At 48.3% G+C, this 22793-nt stretch overlaps 1 protein-coding gene across 1 annotated transcript in view; it reads right to left on the reverse strand.

The window, feature by feature from the left end:
• Positions 1 to 22793, reverse strand: part of LOC140410149 (AMP deaminase 3-like) — a 207368-nt gene that overhangs the window by 149348 nt on the left and 35227 nt on the right. Inside the window, exon 2 of the mRNA XM_072498109.1 lies at positions 18292 to 18350. Within this exon, the coding sequence (XP_072354210.1) occupies positions 18292 to 18345 (54 nt within the window). The 5' untranslated portion in view covers positions 18346 to 18350. The remainder of the gene's footprint in view (positions 1 to 18291; positions 18351 to 22793) is intronic.

The following is a 22793-nucleotide window of genomic DNA, read 5'->3' on the forward strand; positions in this document are numbered from 1 at the left end:
CTCCTTTAATAGATATTTCAGTGTGTGTGAGCACGGGTGTGAAGGAACACTCATATAATAGTGATTTCAGTGTGTGTGAGCACGGGTGTGAAGGAACACTCCTTTAATAGTGATCTCACTGTGTGTGAGCCCCGGTGTGAAGGAACACTCCTTTAATCGTGATTTCAGTGAGTGTTAGCCCGGGTATTAAGGAACACTCCTATAATAATGATTTCAGTGTGTGAGCCCGGGTGTGAAGGAACAGTCCTTTAATAGTGATTTCAGTGTGTGCGAGCCCGGGTGTGAAGGAACACTCCTTTAATAGTGATTTCAGTGTGTGAGCCCGGGTGTGAAGGAACACTCCTTTAATAGTGATCTCACTGTGTGTGAGCCCGTGTCTGAAGGAACACTCCTTTAATCGTGATTTCAGTGTGTGTGAGCCTGGGTGTGACGGAACACTCCTTTAATAGTGATTTCAGTGTGTGTAAGCCGGGTGTGAAGGAACACTCCTTTAATAGTGATTTCAGTGAGTGTAAGCCCAGGTGTGAAGGAACACTCCTTTAATAGTGATTTCAGTGTGTGTGAGTCCGGGTGTGAAGGAACACTCCTTTAATAGTGATCTCACTGTGTGTGAACCCGGGTGTGAAGGAACACTCATTTAATAGTGATTATAGTGTGTGCGAGCCCGGGTGTGAAGGAACACTCCTTTAATAGTGATTTCAGTGTGTGAGAGCCCGGGTGTGAAGGAACACTCCTTTAATCGTGATTTCAGTGTGTGTTAGCCCGGGTGTGAAGGAACACTCCTTTAATAGTGATTTCAGTGTGTGAGCCCGGGTGTGAAGGAACACTCCTTTAATAGTGATTTCAGTGTGTGAGCCCGGGTGTGAAGGATCACTCCTTTAATAGTGATTTCAATGTGTGAGCCCAGGTGTGAAGGAACACTCCTTTAATAGTGATTTCAGTGTGTGTGAGCCCGGGTGTGAGGGAACACTCCTTTAATAGTGATTTCCGTGTGTGCGCCCGGTTGTGAAGGAACACTCCTTTAATAGTGATTTCAGTGTGTGAGCCCGGATGTGAAGGAACACTCCATTAATAATGATTTCAGTGTGTAAGCCCAGGTGTGAAGGAACACTCCTTTAATAGTGATTTCAGTGTGTGTGAGCCCGGGTGTGAAGGAACACTCAATTAAAAGTGATTTCAGTGTGTGAGCCCGGGTGTGAAGGAACTCTCCTTTAATAATGATTTCAGTGTGTGAGCCCGGGTGTAAAGGAACACTCCTTTAATAGTGATTTCAGTGTGTGTGAGCCCGGGTGTGAAGAAACACTCAATTAAAAGTGATTTCAGTGTGTGAGCCCGGGTGTGAAGGAACACTCCTTTAATAATGATTTCAGTGTGTGAGCCCGGGTGTGAAGGAAAACTCCTTTAATAGTGATCTCACTGTGTGTGAGCCCGGGTGTGAACGAACACTCCTTTAATAGTGATTTCAGTGTGTGTGAGCCCGGGTGTGAAGGAACACTCCTTTAATAGTGATTTCAGTGAGTGTGATCCCGCGTGTGAAGGAACACTCCTTTAATAGTGATTTCAGTGTGTGTGTGAGCCCGGGTGTGAATGAACACTCCTTTAATAGTGATTTCAGTGTGTGTGAGCCCGGGTGTGAAGGAACACTCCTTTAATAGTGATTTCAGTGTGTGTGAGCCCGGGTGTGAAGGAACACTCCTTTAATAGTGATTTCAGTGTGTGAGTGCCCGGGTGTGAAGGAACACTCTTTTAATAGTAATTTCAGTGTGTGTGAGCCCGGGTGTGAAGGAACACTCCTTTAATAGTGATTTCCGTGTGAGAGCCCGGGTGTGAAGGAACACTCCATTAATAGTGACTTCAGTGTGTTTGAGAGCCTGGGTGTGAAGGAACACTCATTTAATAGTGATTTCAGTGTGTGTGAGCCCGGGTGTGAAGGAACACTCCTTTTATAGTGATCTCACTGTGTGTGAGCCCGGGTGTGAAGGAACACTCCTTTAATATTGATTTCAGTGTGTGAGAGCCCTGGTGTGAAGGAACACTCCTTCAATAGTAATTTCAGTGTGTGTGAGCCCTGGTGTGAAGGAACACTCCTTCAATAGTAATTTCAGTTTGTGAGAGCCCGGGTGGGAAGGAACACTCCTTTAATCGTGATTTCAGTGAGTGTTAGCCCGGGTGTGAAGGAACACTCCTTTAATAGTGATTTCAGTGTGTGAGCCCGGGTGTGAAGGAACACTCCTTTAATAGTGATTTCAGTGTGTGTGAGCCCGGGTGTGAAGGAACACTCCTTTAATCGTGATTTCAGTGTGTGTGAGCATAGGTGTGAAGGAACACTCCTTTAATCGTGATTTCAGTGAGTGTGAGCCCGGGTGTGAAGGAACACTCCTTTCATAGTGATTTCAGTGTGTGTGAGCCCGGGTGTGAAGGAACACTCCTTTAATAGTGATCTCACTGTGTGTGAGCCCGGGTGTGAAGGAACACTCCTTTAATCGTGATTTCAGTGAGTGTTAGCCCGGGTGTGAAGGAACACTCCTTTAATAGTGATTTCAGTGTGTGAGCCCGGGTGTGAAGGAAGACTCCTTCCTGTAATAGTGATTGCAGTGTGTGAGCCCGGGTGTGAAGGATCACTCCTTTAATTATGATTTCAGTGTGTGAGCCCGGGTGTGAAGGAACACTCCTTTAATAGTGATCTCACTGTGTGTGAGCCCGGGTGTGAAGGAACACTCCTTTAATCGTGATTTCAGTGTGTGTGAGCCTGGGTGTGACGGAACACTCCTTTAATAGTGATTTCAGTGTGTGAGCCCGGGTGTGAAGGAACACTCCTTTAATAATGATTTCTGTGTGTGTGAGCCCGGGTGTGAAGGAACACTCCATTAATAGTGATTTCAGTGTGTGTGAGCACGGGTGTGAAGGAACACTCCTATAATAGTGATTTCAGTGTGTGTGAGCCTGGGTGTGAAGGAACCTCCTTTAATAGTGATTTCAGTGTGTGTGAGCCGGGTGTGAAGGAACACTCCTTTAATAGTGATTTCAGTGTGTGTGAGCACGGGTGTGAAGGAACACTCCTATAATAGTGATTAAAGTGTGTGTGAGCCTGGGTGTGAAGGAACACTCCTTTATAGTGATTTCAGTGTGTGAGCACGGGTGTGAAGGAACACTCCTATAATAGTGATTTCAGTGTGTGTGAGCCTGGGTGTGAAGGAACTCTCCTTTAATAGTGATTTCAGTATGTTTGAGCCTGGGTGTGAAGGAACACTCCTTTAATAGTGATTTCAGTGTGTGAGCCCGGGTGTGAAGGAACACTCCTTTAATAGTGATATCAGTGTGTGTGAGCCCGGGAGTGAAGGAACACTTCTTTAATAGTGATTTCAGTGTGTGAGCCCGGGTGTGAAGGAACACTCCTTTAATAGTGATTTCAGTGTGAGAGCCCGGGTGTGAAGGAACAGTCCATTAATAGTGACTTAAGTGTGTTTGAGAGCCTGGGTGTGAAGGAACACTCCTTTAATAGTGATTTCAGTGTGTGTGAGGCCGGGTGTGAAGGAACACTCCTTTCATAGTGATTTCAGTGTGTGTGAGCACGGGTGTGAAGGAACACTCCTATAATAGTGATTTCAGTGTGTGTGAGCCTGGGTGTGAAGGAACACTCCTTTAATAGTGATTTCAATGTGTGTGAGCCGGGTGTGAGGAACACTCCTTTAATAGTGATTTCAGTGTGTGTGAGCATGGGTGTGAAGGAACACTCCTATAATAGTGATTTCAGTGTGTGTGAGCCTGGGTGTGAAGGAACACTCCTATAATAGTGATTTCAGTGTGTGTGCGCCTGGGTGTGAAGGAACACTCCTTTAATAGTGATTTCAGTGTGTGTGAGCCAGGTGTGAAGGAACACTCCTTTAATAGAGATTTCAGTGTGTGTGAGCACGGGTGTGAAGGAACACTCATATAATAGTGATTTCAGTGTGTGTGAGCACGGGTGTGAAGGAACACTCCTTTAATAGTGATCTCACTGTGTGTGAGCCCCGGTGTGAAGGAACACTCCTTTAATCGTGATTTCAGTGAGTGTTAGCCCGGGTATTAAGGAACACTCCCATAATAATGATTTCAGTGTGTGAGCCTGGGTGTGACGGAACACTCCTTTAATAGTGATTTCAGTGTGTGTAAGCCGGGTGTGAAGGAACACTCCTTTAATAGTGATTTCAGTGAGTGTAAGCCCAGGTGTGAAGGAACACTCCTTTAATAGTGATTTCAGTGTGTGTGAGTCCGGGTGTGAAGGAACACTCCTTTAATAGTGATCTCACTGTGTGTGAACCCGGGTGTGAAGGAACACTCATTTAATAGTGATTATAGTGTGTGCGAGCCCGGGTGTGAAGGAACACTCCTTTAATAGTGATTTCAGTGTGTGAGAGCCCGGGTGTGAAGGAACACTCCTTTAATCGTGATTTCAGTGTGTGTTAGCCCGGGTGTGAAGGAACACTCCTTTAATAGTGATTTCAGTGTGTGAGCCCGGGTGTGAAGGAACACTCCTTTAATAGTGATTTCAGTGTGTGAGCCCGGGTGTGAAGGATCACTCCTTTAATAGTGATTTCAATGTGTGAGCCCAGGTGTGAAGGAACACTCCTTTAATAGTGATTTCAGTGTGTGTGAGCCCGGGTGTGAGGGAACACTCCTTTAATAGTGATTTCCGTGTGTGCGCCCGGTTGTGAAGGAACACTCCTTTAATAGTGATTTCAGTGTGTGAGCCCGGATGTGAAGGAACACTCCATTAATAGTGATTTCAGTGTGTAAGCCCAGGTGTGAAGGAACACTCCTTTAATAGTGATTTCAGTGTGTGAGCCCGGGTGTGAAGAATAACTCCTTTAATAGTGATTTCAGTGTGTGAGCCCGGGTGTGAAGGCACACTCCTTTAATAGTGATTTCAGTGTGTGAGCCCGGGTGTGAAGGAACACTCCTTTAATAGTGATTTCAGTGTGTGAGCCCGGGTGTGAAGGAACACTCCTTTAATAGTGATTTCAGTGTGTGTGAGCCCGGGTGTGAAGGAACACTCAATTAAAAGTGATTTCAGTGTGTGAGCCCGGGTGTGAAGGAACACTCCTTTAATAATGATTTCAGTGTGTGAGCCCGGGTGTGAAGGAACACTCCTTTAATAGTGATTTCAGTGTGTGTGAGCCCGGGTGTGAAGAAACACTCAATTAAAAGTGATTTCAGTGTGTGAGCCCGGGTGTGAAGGAACACTCCTTTAATAATGATTTCAGTGTGTGAGCCCGGGTGTGAAGGAAAACTCCTTTAATAGTGATCTCACTGTGTGTGAGCCCGGGTGTGAACGAACACTCCTTTAATAGTGATTTCAGTGTGTGTGAGCCCGGGTGTGAAGGAACACTCCTTTAATAGTGATTTCAGTGAGTGTGATCCCGCGTGTGAAGGAACACTCCTTTAATAGTGATTTCAGTGTGTGTGTGAGCCCGGGTGTGAATGAACACTCCTTTAATAGTGATTTCAGTGTGTGTGAGCCCGGGTGTGAAGGAACACTCCTTTAATAGTGATTTCAATGTGTGTGAGCCCGGGTGTGAAGGAACACTCCTTTAATAGTGATTTCAGTGTGTGAGTGCCCGGGTGTGAAGGAACACTCTTTTAATAGTAATTTCAGTGTGTGTGAGCCCGGGTGTGAAGGAACACTCCTTTAATAGTGATTTCCGTGTGAGAGCCCGGGTGTGAAGGAACACTCCATTAATAGTGACTTCAGTGTGTTTGAGAGCCTGGGTGTGAAGGAACACTCATTTAATAGTGATTTCAGTGTGTGTGAGCCCGGGTGTGAAGGAACACTCCTTTTATAGTGATCTCACTGTGTGTGAGCCCGGGTGTGAAGGAACACTCCTTTAATATTGATTTCAGTGTGTGAGAGCCCTGGTGTGAAGGAACACTCCTTCAATAGTAATTTCAGTGTGTGTGAGCCCTGGTGTGAAGGAACACTCCTTCAATAGTAATTTCAGTTTGTGAGAGCCCGGGTGGGAAGGAACACTCCTTTAATCGTGATTTCAGTGAGTGTTAGCCCGGGTGTGAAGGAACACTCCTTTAATAGTGATTTCAGTGTGTGAGCCCGGGTGTGAAGGAACACTCCTTTAATAGTGATTTCAGTGTGTGTGAGCCCGGGTGTGAAGGAACACTCCTTTAATCGTGATTTCAGTGTGTGTGAGCATAGGTGTGAAGGAACACTCCTTTAATCGTGATTTCAGTGAGTGTGAGCCCGGGTGTGAAGGAACACTCCTTTCATAGTGATTTCAGTGTGTGTGAGCCCGGGTGTGAAGGAACACTCCTTTAATAGTGATCTCACTGTGTGTGAGCCCGGGTGTGAAGGAACACTCCTTTAATCATGATTTCAGTGAGTGTTAGCCCGGGTGTGAAGGAACACTCCTTTAATAGTGATTTCAGTGTGTGAGCCCGGGTGTGAAGGAAGACTCCTTCCTGTAATAGTGATTGCAGTGTGTGAGCCCGGGTGTGAAGGATCACTCCTTTAATTATGATTTCAGTGTGTGAGCCCGGGTGTGAAGGAACACTCCTTTAATAGTGATCTCACTGTGTGTGAGCCCGGGTGTGAAGGAACACTCCTTTAATCGTGATTTCAGTGTGTGTGAGCCTGGGTGTGACGGAACACTCCTTTAATCGTGATTTCAGTGAGTGTGAGCCCAGGTGTGAAGGAACACTCCTTTAATAGTGATTTCAGTGTGTGTGAGCCCAGGTGTGAAGGAACACTCCTTTAATAGTGATCTCACTGTGTGTGAGCCCGGGTGTGAAGGAACACTCCTTTAATAGTGATTTCAGTGTGTGAGAGCCCGGGTGTGAAGGAACACTCCTATAATAGTGATTTCAGTGTCTTTGAGCCTGGGTGTGAAGGAACACTCCTTTAATAGTGATTTCAGTGTGTGAGCCCGGGTGTGAAGGAACACTCCTTTAATAGTGATTTCAGTGTGTGAGAGCCTGGGTGTGAAGGAACACTCCTTTAATCGTGATTTCAGTGAGTTTTATCCCGGGTGTGAAGGAACACTCCTTTAATAGTGATTTCAGTGTGTGTGACCCCGGGTGTGAAGGAACACTCCTTTAATAGTGTTTTCAGTGTGTGTGAGCCTGGGTGTGAAGGAACACTCCTTTAATCGTGATTTCAGTGTGTGAGCCTGGGTGTGAAGGAACACTCCTTTAATAGTGATTTCAGTGTGTGTGAGCCCGGGTGTGAAGGAACACTCAATTAAAAGTGATTTCAGTGTGTGAGCCCGGGTGTGAAGGAACACTCCTTTAATAGTGATTTCAGTGTGTGAGCCCGGGTGTGAAGGAAAACTCCTTTAATAGTGATCTCACTGTGTGTGAGCCTGGGTGTGAACGAACACTCCTTTAATAGTGATTTCAGTGTGTGTGAGCCCGGGTGTGAAGGAACACTCCTTTAATAGTGATTTCAGTGTGTGTGAGCCTGGGTGTGAAGGAACACTCCTTTAATAGTGATTTCATTGAGTGTGATCCCGCGTGTGAAGGAACACTCATTTAATAGTGATTTCAGTGTGTGTGCGAGCCCGGGTGTGAATGAACACTCCTTTAATAGTGATTTCAGTGTGTGAGCCCGGGTGTGAAGGAACACTCCATTCATAGTGATTTCAGTGTGTAAGCCCGGGTGTGAAGGAACACTCCTTTAATAGTGATTTCAGTGTGTGAGCCCGGGTGCGAAGGATCACTCCTTTAATAGTGATTTCAGTGTGTGAGCCCGGGTGTGAAGGAACACTCCTTTAATAGTGATTTCAGTGTGTGTGAGCCCGGGTGTGAAGGAATACTCAATTAAAAGTGATTTCAGTGTGTGAGCCCGGGTGTGAAGGAACACTCCTTTAATAGTGATTTCAGTGTGTGAGCCCGGGTGTGAAGGAAAACTCCTTTAATAGTGATCTCACTGTGTGTGAGCCCGGGTGTGAACGAACACTCCTTTAATAGTGATTTCAGTGTGTGTGAGCCCGGGTGTGAAGGAACACTCCTTTAATAGTGATTTCAGTGTGTGTGAGCCCGGGTGTGAAGGAACACTCCTTTAATAGTGATTTCAGTGAGTGTGATCCCGCGTGTGAAGGAACACTCATTTAATAGTGATTTCAGTGTGTGTGCGAGCCCGGGTGTGAATGAACACTCCTTTAATAGTGATTTCAGTGTGTGTGAGCCCGGGTGTGAAGGAACACTCCTTTAATAGTGATTTCAGTGTGTGTGAGCCCGATTGTGAAGGAACACTCCTTTAATAGTGATTTCAGTGTGTGAGTGCCCGGGTGTGAAGGAACACTCCTTTAATAGTGATTTCAGTGTGTGAGCCCGGGTGTGAAGGATCACTCCTTTAATAGTGATTTCAGTGTGTGAGCCCGGGTGTGAAGGACCACTCCTTTAATAGTGATTTCAGTGTGTGTGAGCCCGGGTGTGAAGGAACACTCAATTAAAAGTGATTTCAGTGTGTGAGTCCGGGTGTGAAGGAACACTCCTTTAATAATGATTTCAGTGTGTGAGCCCGGGTGTGAAGGAAAACTCCTTTAATAGTGATCTCACTGTGTGTGAGCCCGGGTGTGAACAAACACTCCTTTAATAGTGATTTCAGTGTGTGTGAGCCCGGGTGTGAAGGAACACTCCTTTAATAGTGATTTCAGTGAGTGTGATCCCGCGTGTGAAGGAACACTCCTTTAATAGTGATTTCAGTGTGTGTGTGAGCCCGGGTGTGAATGAACACTCCTTTAATAGTGATTTCAGTGTGTGTGAGCCCGGGTGTGAAGGAACACTCCTTTAATTGTGATTTCAGTGTGTGTGAGCCCGGGTGTGAAGGAACACTCCTTTAATAGTGATTTCAGTGTGTGAGTGCCCGGGTGTGAAGGAACACTCTTTTAATAGTAATTTCAGTGTGTGTGAGCCCGGGTGTGAAGGAACACTCCTTTAATAGTGATTTCCGTGTGAGAGCCCGGGTGTGAAGGAACACTCCATTAATAGTGACTTCAGTGTGTTTGAGAGCCTGGGTGTGAAGGAACACTCATTTAATAGTGATTTCAGTGTGTGTGAGCCCGGGTGTGAAGGAACACTCCTTTAATAGTGATCTCACTGTGTGTGAGCCCGGGTGTGAAGGAACACTCCTTTAATATTGATTTCAGTGTGTGAGCCCTGGTGTGAAGGAACACTCCTTTAATAGTGATTTCAGTGTGTGAGAGCCCGGGTGGGAAGGAACACTCCTTTAATCGTGATTTCAGTGAGTGTTAGCCCGGGTGTGAAGGAACACTCCTTTAATATTGATTTCAGTGTGTGAGCCCGGGTGTGAAGGAACACTCCTTTAATAGTGATTTCAGTGTGTGTGAGCCCGGGTGTGAAGGAACACTCCTTTAATCGTGATTTCAGTGTGTGTGAGCCTTGGTGTGAAGGAACACTCCTTTAATCGTGATTTCAGTGAGTGTGAGCCCGGGTGTGAAGGAACACTCCTTTCATAGTGATTTCAGTGTCTGTGAGCCCGGGTGTGAAGGAACACTCCTTTAATAGTGATCTCACTGTGTGTGAGCCCGGGTGTGAAGGAACACTCCTTTAATCGTGATTTCAGTGAGTGTTAGCCCGGGTGTGAAGGAACACTCCTTTCATAGTGATTTCAGTGTGTGTGAGCCCGGGTGTGAAGGAACACTCCTTTAATAGTGATCTCACTGTGTGTGAGCCCGGGTGTGAAGGAACACTCCTTTAATCGTGATTTCAGTGTGTGTGAGCCTGGGTGTGACGGAACACTCCTTTAATCGTGATTTCAGTGAGTGTGAGCCCAGGTGTGAAGGAACACTCCTTTAATAGTGATTTCAGTGTGTGTGAGCCCAGGTGTGAAGGAACACTCCTTTAATAGTGATCTCACTGTGTGTGAGCCCGGGTGTGAAGGAACACTCCTTTAATAGTGATTTCAGTGTGTGAGAGCCCGGGTGTGAAGGAACACTCCTATAATAGTGATTTCAGTGTCTTTGAGCCTGGGTGTGAAGGAACACTCCTTTAATAGTGATTTCCGTGTGTGAGCCCGGGTGTGAAGGAACACTCCTTTAATAGTGATTTCAGTGTGTGAGAGCCTGGGTGTGAAGGAACACTCCTTTAATCGTGATTTCAGTGAGTTTTATCCCGGGTGTGAAGGAACACTCCTTTAATAGTGATTTCAGTGTGTGTGAGCCCGGGTGTGAAGGAACACTCCTTTAATAGTGTTTTCAGTGTGTGTGAGCCTGGGTGTGAAGGAACACTCCTTTAATCGTGATTTCAGTGTGTGAGCCCGGGTGTGAAGGAACACTCCATTAATAGTGATTTCAGTGTGTAAGACCGGGTGTGAAGGAACACTCCTTTAATAGTGATTTCAGTGTGTGAGCCCGGGTGTGAAGAATAACTCCTTTAATAGTGATTTCAGTGTGTGAGCTCGGGTGTGAAGGATCACTCCTTTAATAGTGATTTCAGTGTGTGAGCCTGGGTGTGAAGGAACACTCCTTTAATAGTGATTTCAGTGTGTGTGAGCCCGGGTGTGAAGGAACACTCAATTAAAAGTGATTTCAGTGTGTGAGCCCGGGTGTGAAGGAACACTCCTTTAATAATGATTTCAGTGTGTGAGCCCGGGTGTGAAGGAAAACTCCTTTAATAGTGATCTCACTGTGTGTGAGCCCGGGTGTGAACGAACACTCCTTTAATAGTGATTTCAGTGTGTGTGAGCCCGGGTGTGAAGGAACACTCCTTTAATAGTGATTTCAGTGTGTGTGAGCCCGGGTGTGAAGGAACACTCCTTTAATAGTGATTTCAGTGAGTGTGATCCCGCATGTGAAGGAACACTCCTTTAATAGTGATTTCAGTGTGTGTGTGAGCCCGGGTGTGAATGACCACTCCTTTAATAGTGATTTCAGTGTGTGTGAGCCCGGGTGTGAAGGAACACTCCTTTAATAGTGATTTCAGTGTGTGTGAGCCCGATTGTGAAGGAACACTCCTTTAATAGCGATTTCAGTGTGTGAGTGCCCGGGTGTGAAGGAACACTCCTTTAATAGTGATTTCAGTGTGTGAGCCCGGGTATGAAGGATCACTCCTTTAATAGTGATTTCAGTGTGTGAGCCCGGGTGTGAAGGAACACTCCTTTAATAGTGATTTCAGTGTGTGTGAGCCCGGGTATGAAGGATCACTCCTTTAATAGTGATTTCAGTGTGTGAGCCCGGGTGTGAAGGAACACTCCTTTAATAATGATTTCAGTGTGTGAGCCCGGGTGTGAAGGAAAACTCCTTTAATAGTGATCTCACTGTGTGTGAGCCCGGGTGTGAACGAACACTCCTTTAATAGTGATTTCAGTGTATGTGAGACCGGGTGTGAAGGAACACTCCTTTAATAGTGATTTCAGTGTGTGTGAGCCCGGGTGTGAAGGAACACTCCTTTAATAGTGATTTCAGTGTGTGTGAGCCCGATTGTGAAGGAACACTCCTTTAATAGTGATTTCAGTGTGTGAGTGCCCGGGTGTGAAGGAACACTCCTTTAATAGTAATTTCAGTGTGTGTGAGCCCGGGTGTGAAGGAACACTCCTTTAATAGTGATTCCAGTGTGTGAGCCCGGGTGTGAAGGAACACTCCTTTAATAGTGATTTCAGTGTATGTGAGCCCGGGTGTGAAGGAACGCTCCTTTAATAGTGATTTCAGTGTGTGAGCTCCAGTGTGTGAAGGAACACTCCTTTAATAGTGATTTCAGTGTGCGTGAGCCTGGCAGTGAAGGAGCATTCCTTCAATAGTGAATTCAGTGTGTGTGAGCCCGGGTGTGAATGAACACTCCTTTCATCGTGATTTCAGTGTGTGTGTGAGCCTGGCGTTGAAGGAACACTCCTTTAATAGTGATTTCAGTGTGTGAGACCGGGTGTGAAGGAACACTCCTTTAATAGTGATTTCAGTGTGTGTGAGCCCGGGTGTGAAAGTACACTCCTGTAATAGTGATTTCAGTGTGTGAGCCCGGGTGTGAAGGAACACTCCTTTAATAGTGATTTCAGTGTGTGTGAGCCCGGGTGTGAAAGTACACTCCTGTAATAGTGATTTCAGTGTGTGAGCCCGGGTGTGAAAGAACTCTCCTTTAATAGTGATTTCAGTGTGTGAGCCCGGATGTGAAGGAACACTCATTTAATAGTGATTTCAGTGTGAGCCCGGGTGTGAAGGAACACTCCTTTAATAGTGATTTCAGTGTGTGAGCCTGGGTGTGAAGGAACTCTCCTTTAATAGTGATTTCAGTGTGTGTGAGCTCCGGTGTGAAGGAACACTCCTTTAATAGTGATTTCAGTTTGTCTGAGCCCGGGTGTGAAGGAACACTCCTTTAATAGTGATTTCAGTGTGTGTGAGCCCGGGTGTGAAGGAACACTCCTTTAATAGTGATTTCAGTGAGTGTGATCCCGCGTGTGAAGGAACACTCCTTTAATAGTGATTTCAGTGTGTGTGAGCCCGGGTGTGAAGGAACACTCCTTTAATAGTGATTTCAGTGTGTGTGAGCCCGGGTGTGAAGGAACACTCCTTTAATAGTGATTTCAGTGTGTGTGAGCCCGGGTGTGAAGGAACACTCCTTTAATAGTGATTTCAGTGTGTGTGAGCCCGGGTGTGAAGGAACACTCCTTTAATAGTGATTTCAGTGTGTGTGAGCTCCGGTGTGAAGGAACACTCCTTTAATAGTGATTTCAGTGTGTGTGAGCCCGGGTGTGAAGGAACACTCCTTTAATAGTGATTTCAGTGTGTGTGAGCCCGGGTGTGAAGGAACACTCCTTTAATAGTGATTTCAGTGAGTGTGATCCCGCGTGTGAAGGAACACTCCTTTAATAGTGATTTCAGTGTGTGTGTGAGCCCGGGTGTGAATGAACACTCCTTTAATAGTGATTTCAGTGTGTGTGAGCCCGGGTGTGAAGGAACACTCCTTTAATAGTGATTTCAGTGTGTGTGAGCCCGATTGTGAAGGAACACTCCTTTAATAGTGATTTCAGTGTGTGAGTGCCCGGGTGTGAAGGAACACTCCATTAATAGTAATTTCAGTGTGTGTGAGCCCGGGTGTGAAGGAACACTCCTTTAATAGTGATTTCAGTGTGTGATAGCCCGGCTGTGAAGGAATAATCCTTTAATAGTGATTTCAGTGTATGTGAGCCCGGTTGTGAAGGAACACTCCTTTAATAGTGATTTCAGTGTGTGAGCTCCCGTGTGTGAAGGAACACTCCTTTAATAGTGATTTCAGTGTGCGTGAGCCTAGGTGTGAAGGAGCATTCCTTCAATAGTGAATTCAGTGTGTGTGAGCCCGGGTGTGAATGAACACTCCTTTCATCGTGATTTCAGTGTGTGTGTGAGCCTGGCGTTGAAGGAACACACCTTTAATAGTGATTTCAGTGTATGTGTGCCCAGTGGTGAAGGAACACTCCTGTAATAGTGATTTCAGTGTGTGAGACCGGGTGTGAAGTAACACTCCTTTAATAGTGATTTCAGTGTGTGTGCCCAGTGGTGAAGGAACACTCCTGTAATAGTGATTTCAGTGTGTTTGACCGGGTGTGAAGGAACACTCCTTTAATAGTGATTTCAGTGTGTGTGAGCCCGGGTGTGAAAGTACACTCCTGTAATAGTGATTTCAGTGTGTGAGCCCGGGTGTGAAAGAACTCTCCTTTAATAGTGATTTCAGTGTGTGAGCCCGGATGTGAAGGAACACTCATTTAATAGTGATTTCAGTGTGAGCCCGGGTGTGAAGGAACACTCCTTTAATAGTGATTTCAGTGTGTGAGCCTGGGTGTGAAGGAACTCTCCTTTAATAGTGATTTCAGTGTGTGAGCCCGGGTGTGAAGGATCACTCCTTTAATCGTGATTTCAGTGTGTGAGCCCGGGTGTGAAGGAACGCTCCTTTAATAGTGATTTCAGTGTGTGTGAGCCCGGGTGTGAAGGAACACTCAATTAATAGTGATTTCAGTGTGTGAGCCCGGGTGTGAAGGAACACTCCTTTAATAATGATTTCAGTGTGTGAGCCCGGGTGTGAAGGAAAATTCCTCTAATAGTGATCTCACTGTGTGTGAGCCCGGGTGTGAAGGAACACTCCTTTAATAGTGATTTCAGTGAGTGTGATTCCGCGTGTGAAGGAACACTCCTTTAATAGTGATTTCAGTGTGTGTGTGAGCCCGGGTGTGAATGAACACTCCTTTAATAGTGATTTCAGTGTGTGTGAGCCCAGGTGTGAAGGAACACTCCTTTAATAGTGATTTCAGTGTGTGTGAGCCCGGGTGTGAAGGAACACTCCTTTAATAGTGATTTCAGTGTGTGAGTGGCCGGGTGTGAAGGAACACTCCTTTAATAGTAATTTCAGTGTGTGTGAGCCCGTGTGTGAAGGAGCATTCCTTTAATAGTGATTTCAGTGTGTGAGCTCCCGTGTGTGATGGAACACTCCTTTAATAGTGATTTCAGTGTGCGTGAGCCTGGGTGTGAAGGAGCATTCCTTCAATAGTGAATTCAGTGTGTGTGAGCCCGGGTGTGAATGAACACTCCTTTCATCGTGATTTCAGTGTGTGTGTGAGCCGGGTGTGAAGGAACACACCTTTAATAGTGATTTCAGGGAGTGTGAGCCCGGGAATGAAGGAAAACTCCTTTAACAGTGATTTCAGTGTGTGTATGAGCCCGGGTGTGAGGGAAGGCTCCTTTAATAGTGAATTCAGTGTGTGTGAGCCCGGGTGTGAATGAACACTCCTTTAATAGTGATTTCAGTGTGTGTGCCCAGTGGTGAAGGAACACTCCTGTAATAGTGATTTCAGTGTGTGAGCCCGGGTGTGAAGGAACACTCCTTTAATAGTGATTTCAGTGTGTGTAAGCCCGGGTGTGAAAGTACACTCCTGTAATAGTGATTTCAGTGTGTGAGCCCGGGTGTGAAAGAACTCTCCTTTAATAGTGATTTCAGTGTGTGAGCCCGGATGTGAAGGAACACTCATTTAATAGTGATTTCAGCGTGAGCCCGGGTGTGAAGGAACACTCCTTTAATAGTGATTTCAGTGTGTGAGCCTGGGTGTGAAGGAACTCTCCTTTAATAGTGATTTCAGTGTGTGTGAGCTCCGGTGTGAAGGAACACTCCTCTAATAGTGATTTCAGTGTGTGTGAGCCCGGGTGTGAAGGGACACTCCTTTAATCGTGATTTAAGTGTGTGAGCCCGGGTGTGAAGGAACACTCGTTTAATACTGATTTCAGTGTGTGTGAGCTCGGGTGTGAAGGAACACTCCTTTAATCGTAATTTCAGTGTGTGTGAGCCCGGGTGTGAAGGGACATTCCTTTAATCGTGCTTTAAGTGTGTGTGAGCCTGTGTGTGAAGGAACACTCCTTTAATAGTGATTTCAGTGAGAGCCTGGGCGTGAAGGAACACTCCTTTAATAGTGATTTCAGTGTGTGTGAGCCCGGGTGTGAAGGAACACTCCTTTAATAGTGATTTCAGTGTGTGTTAGCGCGGGTGTGAAGGAACACTCCTTTAATAGTGATTTCAGTGTGTGTGAGCCCGGGTGTGAAGGAACACTCCTTTAATAGTGATTTCAGTGTGTGTGAGCCCGGGTGTGAAGGAACACTCCTTTAATAGTGATTTCAGTGTGTGAGCCCGGGTGTGAAGAATAACTCCTTTAATAGTGATTTCAGTGTGTGAGCCCGGATGTGAAGGAACACTCATTTAATAGTGATTTCAGTGTGTGTGAGCTCCGGTGTGAAGGAACACTCATTTAATAGTGATTTCAGTGTGTGAGCCCGGATGTGAAGGAACACTCATTTAATAGTGATTTCAGTGTGAGCCCGGGTGTGAAGGAACACTCCTTTAATAGTGATTTCAGTGTGTGAGCCTGGGTGTGAAGGAACTCTCCTTTAATAGTGATTTCAGTGTGTGTGAGCTCCGGTGTGAAGGAACACTCCTTTAATAGTGATTTCAGTGTGTGTGAGCCCGGGTGTGAAGGAACACTCCTTTAATAGTGATTTCAGTGTGTGAGCCCGGGTGTGAAGAATAACTCCTTTAATAGTGATTTCAGTGTGTGAGCCCGGGTGTGAAGGATCACTCCTTTAATAGTGATTTCAGTGTGTGAGCCCGGGTGTGAAGGAACACTCCTTTAATCGTGATTTCAGTGTGTGTGAGCCCGGGTGTGAAGGAACACTCAATTAATAGTGATTTCAGTGTGTGAGCCCGGGTGTGAAGGAACACTCCTTTAATGGTGATTTCAGTGTGTGAGCCCGGGTGTGCAGGAAAATTCCTTTAATAGTGATCTCACTGTGTGTGAGCCCGGGTGTGAAGGAACACTCCTTTAATAGTGATTTCAGTGTGTGAGCTCCCGTGTGTGAAGGAACACTCCTTTAATAGTGAATTCAGTGTGCGTGAGCCTGGGTGTGAAGGAGCATTCCTTCAATAGTGAATTCAGTGTGTGTGAGCCCGGGTGTGAATGAACACTCCTTTCATCGTGATTTCAGTGTGTGTGTGAGCCGGGTGTGAAGGAACACACCTTTAATAGTGATTTCAGGGAGTGTGAGCCCGGGAGTGAAGGAAAACTCCTTTAATAGTGATTTCAGTGTGTGTGTGAGCCCGGGTGTGAGGGAAGGCTCCTTTAATAGTGAATTCAGTGTGTGTGAGCCCGGGTGTGAATGAACACTCCTTTAATAGTGATTTCAGTGTGTGTGCCCCATGGTGAAGGAACACTCCTGTAATAGTGATTTCAGTGTGTGAGCCCGGGTGTGAAGGAACACTCCTTTAATAGTGATTTCAGTGTGTGTAAGCCCGGGTGTGAAAGTACACTCCTGTAATAGTGATTTCAGTGTGTGAGCCCGGGTGTGAAAGAACTCTCCTTTAATAGTGATTTCAGTGAGTGAGCCCGGATGTGAAGGAACACTCATTTAAGAGTGATTTCAGCGTGAGCCCGGGTGTGAAGGAACACTCCTTTAATAGTGATTTCAGTGTGTGAGCCTGGGTGTGAAGGAACTCTCCTTTAATAGTGATTTCAGTGTGTGTGAGCTCCGGTGTGAAGGAACACTCCTCTAATAGTGATTTCAGTGCGTGTGAGCCCGGGTGTGAAGGGACACTCCTTTAATCGTGATTTAAGTGTGTGAGCCCGGGTGTGAAGAAACACTCGTTTAATACTGATTTCAGTGTGTGTGAGCTCGGGTGTGAAGGAACACTCCTTTAATCGTAATTTCAGTGTGTGTGAGCCCGGGTGTGAAGGGACATTCCTTTAATCGTGCTTTAAGTGTGTGTGAGCCTGTGTGTGAAGGAACACTCCTTTAATAGTGATTTCAGTGAGAGCCTGGGCGTGAAGGAACACTCCTTTAATAGTGATTTCAGTGTGTGTGAGCCCGGGTGTGAAGGAACACTCCTTTAATAGTGATTTCAGTGTGTGTTAGCGCGGGTGTGAAGGAACACTCCTTTAATAGTGATTTCAGTGTGTGTGAGCCCGGGTGTGAAGGAACACTCCTTTAATAGTGATTTCAGTGTGTGTGAGCCCGGGTGTGAAGGAACACTCCTTTAATAGTGACTTCAGTGTGTTTGAGAGCCTGGGTGTGAAGGAACACTCATTTAATAGTGATTTCAGTGAGTGTGAGCCCAGTTGTGAAGGAACACTCCTTTAATAGTGATTTCAGTGTGTGTGAGCACGGGTGTGAAGGAACACTCCTATAATAGTGATTTCAGTGTGTGTGAGCCTGGGTGTGAAGGAACACTCCTTTAATAGTGATTTCAATGTGTGTGAGCCGGGTGTGAAGGAACACTCCTATAATAGTGATTTCAGTGTGTGTGAGCCTGGGTGTGAAGGAACACTCCTTTAATAGTGATTTCAGTGTGTGTGAGCCTGGGTGTGAAGGAACCCTCCTTTAATAGTGATTTCAGTGTGTGAGCCCGGGTGTGAAGGAACACTCCTTTAATAGTGATTTCAGTGTGTGTGAGCCCGGGTGTGAAGGAACACTCCTTTAATCGTGATTCCAGTGTGTGAGCCCGGGTGTGAAGGAACACTCCTTTAATAGTGATTTCAGTGTGTGTGAGCCCGGGTGTGAAGGAACACTCCTTTAATGGTGATTTCAGTGTGTGTGTGCCCGGTGGTGAAGGAACACTCCTTTAATAGTGATTTCAGTGTGTGTGAGCCCGGGTGTGAAGGAACACTCCTTTAATAGTGATTTCAGTGTGTGTGCCCGGTGGTGAAGGAACACTCCTTTAATAGTGATTTCAGTGTGTGAGCCCGGTGGTGAAGGAACCCTCTTGAACTGTGAATTCAATTTGAAGGATGTCTGTCCGAAGTTCCACCCCGTCGGTGATACTGTTACATGTTAACATTCTTACCCCTGCTGCCGTATCATCCGTCAGTATGATATGATGGTAATCCAGTTCTGACATCACTGCTGTAAGGGAAAATAAATGTGGTGAATTCGCACAGGAAGAACTTGTTCAAACCCTCGGAAACATGTCACAATGTGTTCACACCCCGATATCTATTGTTCCGTATCTAATCCTGCCTGTATCCTTCGATGAAATTCCAATCTCCAATTCACTCTCGGGAATCCGCTATTCTATACATAAACCAACCAAACTCTTCGACTAGGTTCTAGTCTGTAACACAGTGATAATCCCAGAGGAAACTCAATTTCGGATGAACTCAGCAGGTTAGTTTATTTCACACATTGAGAAGCCACGAGCTGGAGTGTGAGGGGCTCGGAGTGGGCCATGTGGGCATCCGTGATCCTCTTGCCCCACCGCAAGGTCCACCACGGCAGGTTGACGATTGCTGACATCGCAAGTGACCCGCACCCGCGTGATTCCCAGCCGCAGGGAACGCAGAGTCACGGGAGGCCGGAGCATCAGGCATTGGGCTCGCCAAATAGATACAAATGGGTCATTGACACCCAATCTCGTTGGAATCGATTGGGTTCCACGTGGCGCACCTGGGCCGATTCAGCGACAGTTCATGCACTAGCACCGGCACCACGATCAACCCTTGTGCCGCGGCCTGGGGAGGTGGCTGCCAGCTGCCGTTCGACATGCCTGGGTGCAGTTGGCGCGGTTGGGTGCACCGTGGGCAGCAGCGCTGGGGCCGGCCAGCAGTGCAGGAAGAAACTGCACGACCTCAGCACAGCGGCCAGGGTGAGTGGGCAGCACTGTGCCGTCCCGCACACCCGTAACCCCCACCCCCCGACCCCAGGAGAAGGCCGCTCATAGCCGCCGTGAGAAGCGAGGAGACTGGAGGCGGACAGGCTGGCCCGGGGACGGGGCTGCCCCCTCACTGGAAGCCATGTGCCGGAGCCCCGTGGGCATTGCAGCGGCCCTCCCCAGCCTGGCCCAGCACACAGCGGGCCGTGGCTGAGAACGTTGGCAGCATTGCCCATGGCCCACTCCCTGTGCTCCATGGCCGCGAGCGTGAGGATCTGGCCGCGACCAGAGCGGGCCCTCCGGGACTGGCAGCGCCGGGTGTCGGGGAGGCCTCAGGGCGTAGCTCCACTCACACCCCCATGTCCCACGGAGAGGCCTGAGAGCCATCGGCCACCCCGAGGTGGCATGAGGAGGCGCCCATATAACTCCCGCAGGGGAGGTGCCGGAATATCGCAGCACCTCAGACTCCCCCCCCCCGGTGATTCTCCAGGCCCCGATGGGCCGAGTGGCCAGCGAGCTTGGCGGCAAAGTCCGTGCAGCTCCTGGCACACCAACAAACAGGCTAACGATCAGGCCGAAGTATTTCTGTGCAAAGACAAAAAATTAAGGCAGTGTCCAGCAAGTTTTGTTCCAGCCGCACTTTGCTCAGAATTGTTACTCTCAGCTCAACCTCTCTCTTCCAGCTCCCTGGTCAGTCTGAGGTCACCTGACTCTAACATTCACTGATATACTAATGCGACTCCGAGTGGCCAGTCGGTGAATTGCAACACATCCATGACAGAGACCAATAACATCTTAGAACATAGAACATGGGACGTACAGAGCAGAAGGAGGCCATTCAGCCCGCCGAGTCTTGTCACTACAGCAACCGCAGCGGGTAACCCCTGTCGCCCAGGAGACAACCCTCCAGCCGGCGGTGAGCCACAAGGAGCCCAGAATCGTCAAGTGTGCCAGGATAAGGATGTCGTGCAGACTGCCCAGGTTTCAGGCGCGGGACGTACACGATGCGCAGCTGATGGGCATCAGCGAGCGGAACCTCTTTCGGTCTGTGTGGAGCGGCCTGTCCGTAGGGGGGCAGGCATCCCGTCGGTCACCCCCCCCCGCCCCTGGACCCGGCGAATCTCGGCAATGGTGGCGAACCCTGCTACCCTGTCTTCGACGGCATTTCCCGGTCCGGCAGGGCCTCGAATGACAGGCGCCGCCAGTACCCACGAGGCCTCTTGCGGCATCTCCTCCTCCTCCTCGGCCTGTTGGGCGGCCGGCTCTCCATCCTGGGCGGCTGCCTCCTGACACCCCCCACCCCCCCCCAAGCCCCGCTGCAACTTCCTCCTCCCCCTCAAGCAGCTCCAGCTCGTACAGCCGCAGGGCGTCCCCCAGGGCTGGCAGGGGCGGCAGGAAGGCCGACATTGCTGGCTGAGTTCCAACACCCATTGCGCGCAGGGGGCGAAAGGCCGGCATGTTACATTATTCTGAACCCTTCCACCCCTCTGTGTTTCTCTGTCCTGTGCGGGGTTAGATGGTGGGACAGGTAACTTGGGTAGTAGGTATTAGCTTGTCATTAACCAGCTGTAATTACTGCATGTTTCATTACAGCTCGAATTATAAATAATTAGTCATTGTATTTACATTTACAAGCCTGGAGACTGTAATTATTGGGCGGTTAAGGGCGAGGACTTTGGGAATTTTTCGAAGTACGAATGGCCAATTCACGGGCGTTGGGACTCCGGGGCCTGTGGGGCTGATAGTGACTGCACACGTGCTTGCCGTGAAAATAAACAGTGTTGGGTGCTTGTTCTGTGTCGCTGGAACCTTGTCATTCTTTACAATTCCTTCATTGAAATACTGGGACCCAGCGGGTTCTCACCAGGATGGATACGGAGAGGAGGTTTTCCAATGTGGGAAACGTTAGAATGAGGGATATTGACCCTCTGACAGTGCAGCATTCCCTCAGTACTGACCTTCTGACAGTGCAGCATTCCCTCAGTACTGACCCTCTGACAGTGCAGCACTCCCTCAGTACTGACCCTCTGACAGTGCAGCACTCCCTCAGTACTGACCCTCTGACAGTGCAGCACTCCCTCAGTACTGACCCTCTGACAGTGAGCTCTCTCTCAGTACTGACCCTCTGACAGTGCAGCACTCCCTCAGTACTGACCCTCCGACAGTGCGGCACTCCCTCAGTACTGACCCTCTGACAGCGCAGCACTCCCTCAGTACTGACCCTCTGACAGCGCAGCACTCCCTCAGTACTGACTCTCTGACAGTGCAGCACTCCCTCAGTACTGACCCTCTGACAGTGCAGCTCTCCCTCAGTACTGACCCCCTGACAGTGCAGCACTCCCTCAGTACTGACCCTCTGACAGTGCAGCACTCCCTCAGTACTGACCCTCTGACAGTGCAGCACTCTCTCAGTACTGAACCTCTGACAGTGCAGCACTCCCACAGTACTGACCCTCTGACAGTGCAGCACTCCCTCAGTACTGACCCTCTGACAGTGCAGCACTCCCTCAGTACTGACCCTCTGACAGTGCAGCTCTCCCTCAGTACTGACCCTCTGACAGAGCAGCACTCCCTCAGTACTGACCCTCTGACAGTGCAGCACTCCCTCAGTACTGACCCTCTGACAGTGCAGCACTCCCTCAGTACTGACCTTCTGACAGTGCAGCTCTCCCTCAGTACTGACCCTCTGACAGAGCAGCACTCCCTCAGTACTGACCCTCTGACAGCGCAGCACTCCCTCAGTACTGACCCTCTGACAGTGCAGCACTCCCTCAGTACTGACCCTCTGACAGTGCAGCTCTCCCTCAGTACTGACCCCCTGACAGTGCAGCACTCCCTCAGTACTGACCCTCTGACAGTGCAGCACTCCCTCAGTACTGACCCTCTGACAGTGCAGCACTCTCTCAGTACTGAACCTCTGACAGTGCAGCACTCCCACAGTACTGACCCTCTGACAGTGCAGCACTCCCTCAGTACTGACCCTCTGACAGTGCAGCACTCCCTCAGTACTGACCCTCTGACAGTGCAGCTCTCCCTCAGTACTGACCCTCTGACAGAGCAGCACTCCCTCAGTACTGACCCTCTGACAGTGCAGCACTCCCTCAGTACTGACCCTCTGACAGTGCAGCACTCCCTCAGTACTGACCTTCTGACAGTGCAGCTCTCCCTCAGTACTGACCCTCTGACAGAGCAGCACTCCCTCAGTACTGACCCTCTGACAGAGCAGCACTCCCTCAGTACTGACCCTCTGACAGTGCAGCACACCCTCAGTACTGACCCTCTGACAGTGCAGCACTCCCTCAGTACTGACTCTCTGACAGTGCAGCACTCCCTCACTACTGACCCTCTGACAGTGCAGCACTCCCTCAGTACTGACTCTCTGACAGTGCGGCACTCCCTCAGTACTGACTCTCTGACAGTGCAGCACTCCCTCAGTACTGACTCTCTGACAGTGCGGCACTCCCTCAGTACTGACCCTCTGACAGTGCAGCACTCCCTCAGTACTGACTCTCTGACAGTGCGGCACTCCCTCAGTACTGACTCTCTGACAGTGCGGCACTCCCTCAGTACTGACTCTCTGACAGTGCAGCACTCTCTCAGTACTGACCCTCTGACAGAGCAGCACTCCCTCAGTACTGACCCTCTGACAGTGCAGCACTCCCTCAGTACTGACCCTCTGACAGTGCAGCACTCCCTCA

The sequence above is a fragment of the Scyliorhinus torazame genome, chromosome 4 (assembly GCF_047496885.1).
Source record: "Scyliorhinus torazame isolate Kashiwa2021f chromosome 4, sScyTor2.1, whole genome shotgun sequence".
Classification (NCBI taxonomy): domain Eukaryota; kingdom Metazoa; phylum Chordata; class Chondrichthyes; order Carcharhiniformes; family Scyliorhinidae; genus Scyliorhinus; species Scyliorhinus torazame.